The sequence below is a fragment of the Physella acuta genome, unplaced genomic scaffold (assembly GCF_028476545.2).
Source record: "Physella acuta isolate Inbredline_101_S28 unplaced genomic scaffold, ASM2847654v3 ptg000878l, whole genome shotgun sequence".
Taxonomy (NCBI): Eukaryota; Metazoa; Mollusca; class Gastropoda; family Physidae; genus Physella; species Physella acuta.
Window position 1 is genome coordinate 524,241 of NW_026732395.1, and position 15,775 is coordinate 540,015.

Below are 15,775 nucleotides of genomic sequence, written 5' to 3' on the forward strand. Positions count from 1 at the left end.
TGTCTGTCTGTCTGTCTGTCTGTCTGTCTGTCTGTCTGTCTGTCTGTCTGTCTGTCTGTCTGTCCGTCCGTCCGTCCGACTGTCTGTCTGTTCTGTTCTGTACTGTACTGTACCGTACTGTACAAAATACAGTTAAATACTGGAAATTGTTCAAAACCGGATAAAAACCTACACGTACTTGTGTATGGCACATGTAAGTAAAATTGCATCTAACAGACAGACACGCACATACACACAGACATACGGACAAAATTTAAAAAAAAAAATTTTTGACTCTGGGATGTATAAATCGTCGAAACATATCGAAAATCACGATTTCTATTTTATGCACGATTACAGTACATGTACTAAACTCCATACACGAGGAAGTGTTGTAGTTGTTCCCCTTTGACCGTTGAATCGTTATTAAACAAATGTAATAAAACGAACAAATTTAAATAATAATCATTAAAAAACGTGGGGCGCCGAAGTAAATGTTATATTACTATTGATTAGATAATACTATTGACTTTTATTAGGGAGCTTGTAGAGAGTCAACAGTATTAGAAACTGTAAGAAAATAACGGCGCCCCACGTTTTTGATCGCTTATAGTAGAGTGATCGCTTGCATTATTGTGATGTATAGCATTTATTTTCTACTTTTTAGTTCAATCAGAAAACGTGGGTTTTTTAAAACTTTTTTAATGATTATTATTTTCTACATTTTAGTCTTTGTCTGTTTGCATTAAAATCTTGCTATCGATTTTATCTTTTCACTTTTTTTTTGGTAAACGAAGACAACTCGTAAAAAGACAACTCGTAAAAAACACGTTGTGTGAATACTTTACTGACTAGAACACATAGATTTGAACCCGTGTCGAGTGGGATAGCAATCGTGTGCCCAACCACTCGACCATATCGTCTCCCCCATACTGGCCACCAGTTGTTACGGTTGTTTGTACACAAACACCGCGTGAACACTACTCAGTAAGCAAAGAGGGAGAGTACCGAACCTTGTTTTCATCAAATTACAGTTACTGGGTGATGTCCCTTTTTCCCCACGTTTTTACTACAATTATATAGCGGTCTAAAATGCTCAATAAAATGTTTCCATGGATCAATTTTGTAATAATAATAATTGAATATTCTATGGTCATCCAAAACAAAGCTTCCCTGAAAATTTCAGCGCGCTAGCTAACTGGGAAGTGCCAGAAATTTCGATCGCAAGATTTGATCGGAAAAACAGAGACGAAAGCAAGTTAAAGAAACGTGGGAAAAACAGCAAAAGCAGACGGGAAAGTATTCACGGCCGTTGTCTTGGGCGGCTCTTTCTCCTTCATCTTCGTAATTTTTATCGCCGTCATTCTCCTGTCTAACGCGACGAGAATCATCACTGACCTCCAGGTGAGAATGCGTAGGAAGATCCGCGGAAGAAAATAGTGCAGAAATTAGAAATACTTTTTTGAGATTTGCGAGTATTTTGTAATTGCACAATGTTTGCAATATTTCTGTTTAATATATTTGAGCTAAACCATTTCGTATTACATCTTAAGACGCTGTGTCATAATTTAAGCTATTTTGTTAAATCTTACGCTACTTTGTTTTGTATTTTGAAGATGTTTTGTAATATCTTGAAGCTAATTCATAATATCTAAAACTATTTTGTAATATCTTAAACTATTTTGAAATATTACAAGCTATTTTGTAATATAATAAGCTATATTTTATACATAAGCTATATTTTATATAATAAAATTTTTTGGAGTTAGAGACAAATATATAACATGGGGATCTAAGTAGACTACTTCTCTTTGTTATTTTAGAAGTAGCAAAATAATATGCTAGATATAAAGATGATGTGAAATTAGATGGTTAAAAGATTAAAATATTTTACTTACGACTTTGCTAGAAACACATTTCAGATATTTTAGATAGTTAAATGTAAACTTCATTACACATGGGTAAGTATAATTAAAATTTTCAAATTTCTAAATAAGATTAAATGATAAATTTGTTTGAAAGAGTTTTTATTTTAGAAATGATTTAAAATGATAACTATTATAGAATAATGATAATATTTTTTCTTTCATAGAAAGTTCATTGATAGATATACGTTCTATAACAGAACCAGCATAAATGCAAACAAAATTTACTTTTAGCACATTTTTTCAATTACGATTTTTATTGACATTTATGAATATTACTAAAACATATTTCCTTACTTTTTACAACTAAGATATAAATATATATATATATATATATATATATATATATATATATATATATATATATATATATATATATATATATATATATATATAAACAATTATCTCATAACTAAATTACAATAGTCCGTATCTTATTAATCGTATCAGTTATTTAAATTTTTAAGTATGCCAAGCAATGCGACATGATTTACTGATGTCCAATTGAGGCTCACTCACTAAAAATATTGCATTTGGTGTTTCTTTCAGAAAATATAAACCTTTTTTTATATTTCCCATCGCCCCAAAAAATTAAGTCTGCCCCCCCCCCCCCCCCCCCCACCGAAACAAAGTTTCAACAAAAACAAATTATTTTATTCCAATCTAAATCAGACACCTCTCTATTTACAGGTGATCTCTTTAGTCATTATAAGAGTATATTTTAAAAATTAACACAACATTTTAAAACTAAGCTTTATTTGAATAGGCCAATATAATTGTGTTACATAAAATATGTTTGCCTACAAAAAAATGTGTAAATACAGTAAACAGTCGTATTTTTATTTAAAAGAAATGAATAATAAAATATGTTTGTTTAGATTCAAGGTTTAAATTTAAGGGGGAAAAAAATATATATTTAAATAAACTACAAGTCTTTAATATATTTAATTTGTTACTAAGCCGTGAAAATAGGTGGGTTTTAACATTTAAAACATCTAATAACAGTATTCACATTAAAAATGTAAAACAAATATAACCTTTACCAATGCTATATAAACTAAAGCAGTAAGTATACACAAGCGAATACACGTGTAATGAGAGTTATAGAAAATGTAGTTGTTTTCAAGTTAGTTGGTTTGTAGGTCATCTAATCTCAAGTTAGCTTGGCCTTTGTTGAATCCACCAAAAGATGTTTGATTTCGTTTATGTTTTCTGTTAGAAGAAACAAAATGTAACTTACGTAGTGTATTTTTCTATATTCATATGATTATTTACGTATGTTTTTGTATTTACTAGTCACCGGTTGCTGTTACTCGTGAATTAAGGCTTATATATATTTTAAATGTTATGCTTGTTTGAGAAATATATTTTATATAATAGTTATTTACCACACGTTGAACGATAAAAGTGACAAATCAAAGAAATAACTAAATAGCTAAAAAAAAATACGACACATTTAAAATAACATAGGCTTCGAATACCTATTAGAACAATTAAAACCAAATTATATACATTATTTATCAACACAACACCGTATTAAATTCCCATACTTATTAAGCGACTTGGATGATTAAGTTAAAAACCCGGCTATTCAATTGTATTTTTGCTTTTTTATAATCTAATTTATTTTTATTATTTTTGGCCGAGAATTTCTTAACGTATGTCTTGATAAGTGACGGGGTGGCCTAGCGGTAGAGAACTAAACTGCTAACCCGTGGACATCTTATCCGTAAGTCTCGTGTTCGAATCCAGGTTTTTAAGTCAGTAGACCGTCCCTGAGTCCACCCAACTTTGATGGGTACCTAACTCACGTTAGGGTAAGTGAAGGCGGCTGGGCATAGTGCTGACCACACTATCCCTTCATGTGCCGAGGTCAAAGAAACAAGTGAAATCTACTTCACTTGCCTCGTAGACCGACATGTTTGAAAGGGAACTTTACTTACGTCTCAATAAGTAGATTTATAGATTTAAATAATATAGTTCATTTCTTCATATTCTAAAATAAGAAAGTGTCGGAAGCGAATTCGACATAAGATGACGTCATTAGTATTGTGCATCATTTTCAACATTCAATTTTTAATTCTATTTTCATCTTACATTCAATGACGCCATATGTATTGTGTACTTTCCGTAGTTTTAACTTTTTTATTAATATTGTTTTTTTTTAATATATTTCTCTGATAGTTTCATGCAACTTCATTATATTTGCCAGTCATTATTTTTGTGTTACTTCAATCTTCTCTGGAGCGTTCTTGTCACAACCATACGTAAGTTTACGGTTGCATAATCAAAGATGTGTTTCTACATTCGAAAATATCTTTAGTTTTATTTTCCTTCTTAAATTAAATTTAGTTTATATATTTAATACATCTAACATATTAATTTCAACAAAAGTCCGTATCATTAAGTTATCCATATATTGCTGCACATACTGATTTCATAGCCTCGGAGAATATATTGCGGGCTTTTATATATTAGGATCCTACATTAACCTTGCTTTAATATGTTGTTGACATCTGCTTTAGTTCTCACATTACAATTGTTATAGCGGTTTATTTATAATTTTAATATGAAAAGTATTTTTATTGCATTACAATTTATGTCTAAAGAAATTAGTTGTAATGCATATTTTATTTTAAATCGTATATTAAAATACAGAGTTGATTAAAGTCTCCTAATAAAATGTATTAATGATCAAATCATAATTTAAATTAACTTACCTTATTAGGATGAACATTACAACTGCAACTATAACGACACCCACTACAATACCAACAGTCAGTCCAGATATCAGAGCAATATGATCATCGTTCACTAAAATAGAGAAAGAAGACAATTAAAAAAAACGTTCTTATTTCAATAAATTAAAAAACTTCAAACAATTATTCCCCTACAACCATTCCCATTTTAAATAAAGTAAATTACCATTCACAGTAATGTCCTTCTTGGTATTTAGATCATTGCTGGGCACATAGTTTGGGTAAATATCCTGAAAAGTAACCGGTTCATTTGTGCATTGGTCCATGGAATAGGATCCTTTGCTTGATGTTGTGGTGTCTGTGGATGTTTGATAAAGACAAATGATGCACGTGAGCCTAAATCTTTAGTCAAAAATAAATTTTAAAAACTTATATTTCTAACATAATAAAATGTAATTATTTTGAAAATGTGATTACTTACCTCCTGGGCATTTATTGCATTGACTCATTTTAGGCTGCTCTTGGAAATACCCTTTGTCACAAAGTACACAAGAACCATTACCATCTGAATAAGATCCTGCTGGGCAGTCCACTATGTAAAAACAAAACAAATTAGATCAAACAAATTATTTACTTTCTAAAAATATTTAGATTTTTCTGTGCTAAAATATTCAGAGTATATTAATTACTTTATTTAGTGACTCAAAAAAAGAGATTTTTTTTTGTGTTTAATTTCACAAACTACCATTACTTCTTACCACAAAATCCATTGTAATATCCAGATCCTTTTTGACAAACGATTTTGGTTTGAACAGATTCCACATTTCCACTGGGATAATTTGGACCAAGAGACAATACTAACCCATCTTCCGTTTTGTTTACCAATTGGTTAAGAAGATTTTCTAAATTTATCAGCTTTTCTATTTCGTGCTCTGCATCATTTTCTGAAATTAAGTCATAATGTTTATATATTGATTTACTAATTTAAATTTTGAGAGAACATAAGGTCCAACATTGTAAATGGTATGGAGAACATTTTTTTTTAAATATAACTTTTCTTTCTTTTTCTATATAAAGGATTTTTTTGCTAAATAATTTAATTAAACGAATAGTTTACCAGGAAGGGAGGAATTTTTCGTCGGGTCAATTTCAGCACTTCTCGACAATGACAAATTTATAGTTACTGTTAAAGTTCCTGAAAATAAATGTGGTCAAATTAATTTAGATGTCAAAGCAAATATTATTGTTTTAAATTATATTTTAAGTTATTTAAATGAACACGCAGGTCTAGTTAATTAATAATAAAATTAAAACATTAATTAATGTTGTTCGAATAAGTTTAGGATCTCTTTCTAAAACATTTTGAAAATTATTGTTTATAAAATTAAATGAATATATTTTCATTTTTCAGGTTATATTCGTTTTATTAAAAGTAACAGTGTCTTTTTTTAAAAAAAAAAAAAGAAATGGTTAGAAATGTCGAGTATGTACCGATGGATCTCCGCCTGCTACTGCTGCAGTTTGCGGCTGAGTCTATATCAAAGGAGCAATAATTTTCCTCTATACATCCATGAAGTCTAAACTCTTCTGATATAACGTTTTGCACTTCTTGTTTTTGTGTTTTGTTATTGCAATCCACAGCAAATGTGGTCACAAGCGTTGGCTCAACTTCTATAGGCACTTTCATTTCTGGGGAAATAAAAGTTCAAAGTAAAAAAAAAAACATGTTTTATAGATAATAGTAAGTACGCAAAATATAGTTAATGCAAATAGATACGAATTAATACAACATAATACCTGTACAATCAGGAAGTAAGCCAGTAGGATTATCGATAGTCTGATGAGACCAGGTGTAATTCGTTATTGCTCCACACGTAAAGGTGTTCTCAAAATCTATAACCATAGTACCGGGAGCACAGACAATATTACAGACTAGCATTTGATCTTCTGTAGAATTTGAACAGTTCAGAGAAGTGTGCCATGTTCGCAGTTCTGGCAATTTACATTCTGAAGATTTTAAGAACAAACACGAGGTATAAATAAAAAAATAAGTACACACATTGCTAATAAAACGTTAGAATTGTTATATTGTTATGACAGAGTACTAAGAAAATTCCAAAATTACCAGGACAAGTTTTAGCATTACACACAATTTTCTCAACAGCCAGTGAACTGTCACACTGCTCCCCGCCGTTACTTGGTGGAGGATTATCACAGAGCCGTCTCCTGGTGGAACTGCCCCCTCCACAGGTAGCGCTGCATTGTGACCATTCTGACCACGCGCCAAAGTTACCGTTCACTATGTCAAAATCGTAGAAGCGTATGTGAAAATGTACACTAAATAATTTTCACATACATTTTTTTAAGAAAAAAGCTTTTATTATATTGATAAAAACAAAAAACAATTTACATATGAAAAAATATATCGTAAGTAAAATGTCATTTTAGTTTAGTTTAGCTTTATTAAATCCATACGCTGGCATGGTTATACTAAAAGCTTGAGCGCTCACTAAAGCATAAAATATTCCCTTTCATACGAAGCTCATTAATAATGTTAAGTTCTATAACGTAATATACGACTTTGTTCAATCTTCATCATCGAGCAGAGAGGCTTTTGGGTTGTTAAGTTGTGAAACATAAAAAGGTTAATTTTTAGTTAGACAACAAAACAAACCACCCAGGTCATTCATGTAACAACGTACTAATCAAGTTCACAGCTGATAATATTTTGTTTTAAAAATGGTTTTAACTCCATAGAGATAATTAATCAGAGAACGCATGTTAAATGATTTCATATAAAACGTCACAAAAATCCCTTTTTACAAATATCTGTGCCTAAGTTATTTTTACAACCTGCTCTTACTATTTCGTTACGGATTAAATTGAATAGAATGCGGAATAAAGACTACATGTTTCTCTCGTTGTAACGAGTTATTAGGTGTGCCTTTGTAAACACACCTCAGTAAAGATACTTGTTGATTTGAATTGGCTAATTTCGCTAACGTCTCGCTAGTACACGTGACATTATAAAACGAAATTTTAGAAATTTTCAGTAAGGAATAAGTACTTTTTTACTTTTAAAATAAATTACCTGGACATGCTGTGAGATTACATTGAACAACTGTTTGAACCAGTCCTCTGCAAGGCATACCATCACCCACTGCATCCTGCAAAATGTTTCTTGTTCGTATAGCTTGTTGGTCTCCGCAGGTCCCAGAACATGGAGAAGTTACCCACTCACTCCACTGACAGTCTTGTTATGTAATCATAACGTAAAGGTTTACATCCAATACGTTTAATAACAATACATGTAATATTTAAAACTCTTTATTTTTTTAGGTGCCTTCATGGTTAACAATACAACGTTTAATCTTAACTTAAAATTAGTCTTTTACAAGAGATTCCAAGAAAAATGGCATGAAACCTGTGTTAACAGCAGTTTATTATAAAACATGTGCGATGTTAAAATATAATCTTACCTTGACACGCGCTCTTACACACTTCTGTTTCCGTACCACCACCTAGACACCCGTCAGTCCCGGGGCTGTTACACTGTCGGGTTCTTGTCCTCTCGCCTGACCCACAGGCGGCTGAACATTTTGACCAGGTGCTCCACGCACCCCAGCTTGTAAGTTGACGCGTTACTTATAAAAATAATTTCAAACACTGGCACAACACAACCAAAAATTCTCTCGAGAGATTAAAAACAGTTTATGTATTGTGACTATATCTGTCTAAAGTTTTTTTCATGCAATTTACAAATACTAGCATACAAAGACAAAGCAAGAAGATATATGTGAAAAATCTTCATAGACTGACCTATTTTCTTGTTACACAAGACTCCGTAGAACCCAGGTGAACAGACGCAAGTGTAGGTTTTATTCTCAGGCCTGCTGATACAAGATGACCCGTTGGCACACAAGTTGTCAGCACAGAAATTTGTGACATTCTGGCACCTGTCACCTGACCAAGGACTGTCACACAGGCATGTCAGCCTTTGGCTACCGGCTACACAGACGCCATTTTGGCCGCAAGGTCGATCAGAGCAAAAGTTGTTGTCTAATCATGGACAAATATTCTTTCATATTAAAATGTAAATTACATAATATTTTTATTACTTTCCTTAAACTCAATTTTAATTATGTATGTGATTAGATATATTGGTGTATTATTAATCTAATGTTAGTTTTAACATTATCATCTAAGTTTACAATTTCAGTTTAGTTCGTAATCTATTCGTTTTCCAACATGATATAATGGTACTGTTTTATTTCAATAAACGCATCTCTTTTAAGACATTAATCATTTGAAATGTATCTATTAAAATTCGAAATGATTATTTACCTGTGCTCACTGGCTTAAACCGCTAGTCTAACCTTGATTTCTCTGATATAGCGAATTCTTAAGCAAAAAAACTCAACGGTTGTATACTTATACTAGCTGCATACCCGTGCTCCGCCACGGTAAATCTTTTTAAATGTAACAACTTGGGAACAGAACAAAACTAAACACAAAACAAACATAACACAAAAGAAAACACAAACACAACACAACCACAAAAGAAAACACAAACACAATGCAAACACAAACGAAAACACAAATGCAACACACAAACACAAAAGAAAAAACAAACGCAAATAAAAACACAAATGAAAACACCAACACAATGCAAACACAAACCCAAAAAAACACAAACGAAAAAACAAACACAACACTCATAACATAAACACAACTTAAATGCAAACATAAACGCATAATGCTCACAGTTTAGCCCGTGGCGCCAAATCGAACCCTGTCCAAGCGCCGGCGGACGCGCCTGATTCAGTGAATGACTATAAAAACCCCAGCTTGTCCGCAAACGGAATGTTAGATTAATAATTAGTAAACAGTACTTTCAGTGTAGAAAATAAATAAAAGGCAATATTTGAAATATCCGTGTTTTGTACTATATCAATTCATGCATTTTTTTCAGTACTCTAAATTTTAAAAATTTACAATAGTTTCATGACTAAAACCATAGCGCACCTAATGAACTTGATGACGTGTCTATAAAAGTGCAAAATAGTTGATTAAAAATTATAATTAATAAACAGGACGTTTAGTGAATAAAAGAAATAAAAGATAGCTTTTTATCAATCCATGCTAATTATAATTTTCCAACAATAATGTCCTCTTACAATAATGTCATCTGCGGATTTGCATTCACATTTTGCTAATTATATAATTCCAACAATAATTCCCTTTTCGAGATTTTGCATTCACATTTTTGTATTAGCGTGAGTTGAATTTATTTTTAGATTACCTCCCTTGGCAAAATTACAAAACAGTTTAATTAATTAATTAATTCGACCTTACTTTTATTGAAATGTATCAACTTTTTATAGGAATCAAAACGACAATTATATTTGACATTGATCCGTTTAATATGTTTTAGCAATTTGCGTGTATTTAATATTTTCTTTACGTTATGCAAAAGAGTAAAAACTGTGGCAACTCTAAAATATATTTTAGTCGTTGTAAAAATAAACCCTACTATAATACTTATAATAAGACACTGCGATGCACTGAAAAGCACTGCGTCACTGTGTGATGTTTACTTTTATGGTTCCAAAATCTATAGCGATGACACGAGGTCTTACACACTACCAGTCCGCTTATATCATAGATAACTAAAACATTTAGTAAGAAAGGATGTTTTTTTTAAATAACATTCAGTATTACATTAATCTGTTAAAGTAAGTTCTTGATGTGACATAAAATCAAATCAAACTTTTTCAGTTATTACCACTGCAGGAGCTTGGTGTCATCAATGTTATGCCAAAAGGGTCCGGAGCTAAGACATGCTTGTCAACCTGTTTGGTACAGGAGAGGCTAAACTCTTTGATTTGAGAGGCTGAGTAAAATGTGGTCGTCATCTGTATGCCGCTTGTTACAATATCTGAGCAGAACACAATTGTATTTTTTTCAATTCCAATCAAATGTAAAATCATTATTATATTCTTCATTTTACTTTCTTTTGTAAGGCACTGAAAATATCTCCTGCTACTAAAAATAATAAGACTACTTTAAAAAGTTATGAAACAAGCGTTAGAGTAGCTTAATTGTTTAGTAGAATACTGTTTAAAATTATTAAAATTTAATATGCGTAGCTACTTTGCATACAATTACGGATAAAACCGCTGTATTTCCTTAAAATTAACTTACAGGGGATATCTTTAGATTTTTTGAAGTACAGAGACTTCTTGTTTAGATTTGTGAAGTTCAAGCCTGTAGAAAAATAGATCTGCTGGCCATTAAGGTACACTGTTGCATTTCCGCTTGAGTATGTCAGAGCCACATGATTCCATTTTCTGAAAATAAAATTCTAACCATTTCAATATTCCATTTTTAGATGTCTAGAATGTATTACAGAAAAAAAGTCTAAAATAGAAAAACAAATCAGATATTCGTGTATCATTTGTATTACTGTTTTCTTTAAGTGTTAAACAGTTTGTGCAAAATTCGATTCTAATTTTAGAATATACCTTTAAAAAATACTACCTTAGGGTTCTGTTAGAGTCAACAGTTTCTGGAACTATGTTGACCACAAACTGGTCTAGAGAGAATTTGGCTGTGTTGTTATTTACAATGTTTAGTGATGAAATTGTTACATCCGATATCCAGGTCATAAATGAGAATCTTTTTGGTACTGCATCAAAGATTTGGATTACTGGGCCTGTGCTGTTTTCTGTTTGCTTAACATCATAGACTGTTGACATATTACAGATACCATATTATGCTAATAATATTTAAAAATGGAAGTTAGGATATATTAATTAATGTCGATAATTATGAGATTTTCAAGAAAATACTACTAGAATGCGAGATAATTTTGTCAGACGTAAAATGAGAACTGAAACAAAAAGGTATATTATAAGCGCATCTTGAATTAAACTAAAAATATTACTCACACTTGCAGTTGGCTTGTGACGTTTGTCCGGGTAATGTCGTCGAGGTTCCATAAGGACATTTGTTGCAGAGTGTCATACCAATAGCAGACTGGTATGTGCCGGTAGGACATGGCTGACAGGGTTTAATGCCAGTCTGTGACACAGAGCCAGCGGTGCATAAATCTAAGCCAGGGACAGAATAGTTACTAACAAATATGATTTTATTTCAGTAATTACTACTTAAAATAACATTATAGTTTACTAGTATTTATATTCAATAAATTAATTTTAAACTAGTCTACTTACCTTATTTTAAAAAATACAAATTTTAGATATACAATTTTGTTTAAGTAAAAGTGTAAGTTTTGATTCAAATTATTATTTCCTCACAACAAATTAAGGTTCATACAGCAAAAGTTTCAAGAAACGAAAAACACTCAAACAAATACCACGACTGTAAAACATTATTTACCAAGACATTGGTTGAGAGCTGTAGAGCCTTTGTTCTTTGTCGTTTTACCAACAGGACAAGGCGTGCATGAAAAAGCAACTTCCTGGTCCTGATATGTCCCCACAGGACACGCCTGGCAAGATTCAGTTTCGTTGTTGAATATGTAGCCCGTTCCACATCCAGCTAAAAGTACAAATACATTTAAAACAAGTTAATAAAAAGTCTAGTGACAATTTAAGCGCAATTTCCTTATGTTATCCATAACAATTTTTAATTTTTTGTGACCGAACGAAAGGATATATTTTTGCGCTAAAAAAAGACAACTATATTAACCTATATCAACGGAAAAAGTTTTATTTTAACGAGTAGGCCTACACGATGCTAAGTTTAAAAAAGTAGTAAATATTTGTTTGTGACCGAACGAAAGGATATTTTTGAAAACTTTCTTCGGCAATATTGTTCTAAATTATGGCTGGAATCGATTAGTAAATGTTTCAAGTCGCTAAGTGGTCTGGTTGCCAAGATATGGTCCAAAAACTGCATTTTTCTCGAGGTTTTTTTGGCTTTTCCGGGAAATCCAAGAAGGAATTCCGGGAATGTTTTTAGCCCCCAATCATCCTCGGAACTTGCTTAACATATTTGCTTTGGAACTAGTCCTCGATATTGCTTCGTTGAGGAGGAGATACGACTTAAAGCTGCGGACACACATCCATCCATTGCGGACACACATCCATCCACCCATCCATCCATTCAGAAATGACGAATTAATAATCGCAAATCCTGTAAGGATATTGCGCTAAAACTTACTCAATGAAAAAAAAATTATCAAAATAAATAAAAAACGGTAATGGGTCAATGAAAAGATCACTAATGCAATTGGTCCTTTCGAGAGTTTACTGAACATAGTCACATAAGGAAGATGAGTAAGTATGGGGGTGTCACGCGAACCAACAACAATATTTCAGAGCGCGGTACCAAAGGGAGTACAAGGGGAAGATAAAGCCGTCAATTGATAAGGGAAATTAAACGTTGGACGGGACAGCCCGACGAATAATTACTCAGAGCAGCAGAGAACCGAGACGGCGAAAAATTATGAAAGAAAACTAGCGTGCCCGTCCTCGAGCGTTGCCGCGGGGTTAGAAGAAATTCCGAGGATAGCCCTTGGCAAATCGCACCCTACTGGGGCGTCAGCAAACGCGTCTAATTGAGTTTAGTGAACGACCATAATTCCCTATTGTATCCATAGTGTATCGCAATGTTTAAAACGTACGTATGCGTCTTAGCGCTTACGAGATAACCCTGGGCGCCAAAATAGCACCCTGCTGTGGCGCCGCGAAATTGAAAATTTAAATTTTTCGCAGAAATCTCATTAGGAGTATTCTCAACAACTTCCCAATGTTTCATTGCGATCTGATTAAAGTTGTAATCGTGCATAACCTACACTACAGATTAGCACGCGAAAGTGTGTGCTGTATGAAAGCTTAACGTGTACATTCATCACTCACCGTAATATCTCCGTTAATCACTCACTGTCTAAGTGTCGGTGACGTAGAGGGGCGCTCTCATGAGCCCTCGATTACACTACCGCAGGGACGCGGCGTACGTCCCTTGCACAGTTTAATCATCCCATGTCGTGTGCCGCCTTGTCATTATTGTAGGGTGTTCCTTAAAATTAACGTAGGTGCGTAGTGCTCATAGGATAACGCAGGGCGCAAAATCACACCTTGCCGATGTGCCGGCCGACGCGCCTAATTATGTTTAGTAAACATTTATAATGCCACATTGTATCCACAGCGTATCGCACTGTTTAAAACGAACGTAGGCGCTATAGCGATCACGGGATAGTCCGGTTCGTCAAATCGCACCCTGCAGAGACGCCGGAGGACGACCCTGATTCAATATATTGATCGACTGTAGCAACCTATTGTATTCATATCCTGTTTAAAATAAATGTAGGCACCATGTTGCGCCAAATCGCCCCGTGAAATGGCGCCGGAGAACACGCCTGAATCGATAAATTTAACAATTATTGCTGCTCATTGTGTCTTTAGTGTAAGACATTCTTTTAAACGAACATAGAAGCCATAGTGCTCACACGGGAGCCCTGAGCGCTTCGGTTCGTACAATCGACGGGTCGCCGGCGGTTGCGTCTATTGCAGTTTCACCGCAGAATATAGTAGTACCCCTTACCATCTATGTAGGACGCCCGATTAATGGATGTCAAGTGCTAACATAGCCGCTCTGGGTGCAAAACCGTGTATTGACGAAAATAGCTATCTCCCGGGCACCGCTCATAAGTATTCTCATCATCTACTCCCCAAATTTTCATGTACTCGGATGAACAGTGTCCAACCGCATCCGACCTGTATTGTTAATAAACCAAAGGTAGAGAAAAATCGCACCCTCCCTGGGCGCCGCCCTTGCAAAATTCAACACAAATTTTTTTGCAGAAGCCTCCCCTGGAGTGTTCTAAGCAACACCCCAAAGTTTCATGGTGATCGCATGAACGCTGTCCAACTGAAATCGACTTTTATTGTTATATACCGTATATAGAGAAGAATGGAATCGCGCCTACCAGGGGCGCCACCCCTGCAAATATGAAATTCTTTTTTCGCAGATATCTAGCCTGGAATATTTTCAACAATTAGCAAAGTTTCATTACAAGCGGATGAAATTTGTATTCATGCATAACAAACAGACACACGCACACACATATACATTGCTCTCCCTCTCTCTCTCGCTATATATATATATATATATATATATATATATATATATATATATATATATATATATATATATATATATATATATATATATATATTTCAACTGTGGTGCCCAACGACCCCTATATGGGTTAAGTAATTATTGAATGATTGAGTAATGTAAGCAGCAATATATTTTGTATTCTCACTACTTAAAGATTCATAAAATGAATACAGTTATCTATTTTTTATATCAATGCCTACTACCAACATAAAAAATGTTATGCTATTGCTATTTTAAGTACCGCATGCCATTGTTCTCTGCACCATTTTAGTCCCTGGTTCACATTTAAGTCCAACTTGACCATATTCAAACATGTCAAAAGTGCCGATACTGGTTACATTCAGGAGACCTGCATCAGCTTTAGCTTGAACTTTATAATTGATGCCCATCACAATGTCGTCATAGTACTTGAACGTAGATTCAGCGTCACCCTTATATTTATATTCACCAATATTGATAGTTGCAGTGATCTACAATGTAAAGTACAGTCTTTGTACATAATTTATCACTGGTAGCATGATAATGTATAATTAAAACATGTTTACAATTTGAAGTTAATATTTAGTATAAGATGTTCAAACTTCATGTTATTCAAACATAGGAGTCACTTAACGTACTACCAGCAATATAAACAGAAAGTTATATTTTAATGACAAGAGAAGACAGAGGCAGTGGCGTAGCTAGGTCGGGTGTAGCCCGGTGCGGTAATTAATGGTGTCAACCCCCAGAGGCGTAGCGACCCTTCCCGGGGGCAAACTTTCTTATTTTCAATTTGCACCCCCCCCCTCAAACATTCGATTTGCACGCCCCCCCCCCCCCCCCTCAAACTTTCGATTTGCATGCACCCCCCTCAAACTTTTGATTTGCACCCTCCCCCCTCAAGTTTTTCTCTATATATTTTGCTATTTTTTGCCTTGGTGTCACCACCCTAAATGGTGTCACCCGGTGCGATCCGCACCCCAGCCCCCCCCCCCCTCGCTACGCCTCTGGACAGATGTACAGAACATAGTCCAAGTAGAGACA

General features: G+C 33.8%; 1 protein-coding gene across 1 annotated transcript; it reads right to left on the reverse strand.

Moving 5' to 3' along the window:
• Window positions 1-2,844: 2,844 nt before the first annotated feature.
• Window positions 2,845-15,180, reverse strand: LOC131952582 (uncharacterized). The gene is made up of 18 exons (XM_059315326.1): window positions 14,994-15,180; window positions 12,005-12,166; window positions 11,554-11,715; window positions 11,144-11,351; window positions 10,808-10,953; window positions 10,389-10,541; window positions 8,423-8,662; window positions 8,083-8,247; window positions 7,695-7,856; window positions 6,729-6,902; window positions 6,401-6,610; window positions 6,095-6,292; window positions 5,721-5,798; window positions 5,362-5,547; window positions 5,085-5,195; window positions 4,830-4,961; window positions 4,625-4,718; window positions 2,845-3,116 (listed from the first exon to the last, which is right to left on the reverse strand). Exons 1-18 carry the CDS (start codon window positions 15,139-15,141, stop codon window positions 3,032-3,034), a joined length of 2,814 nt encoding a protein of 937 aa, XP_059171309.1. The 5' UTR covers window positions 15,142-15,180; the 3' UTR covers window positions 2,845-3,031.
• Window positions 15,181-15,775: the final 595 nt, after the last annotated feature.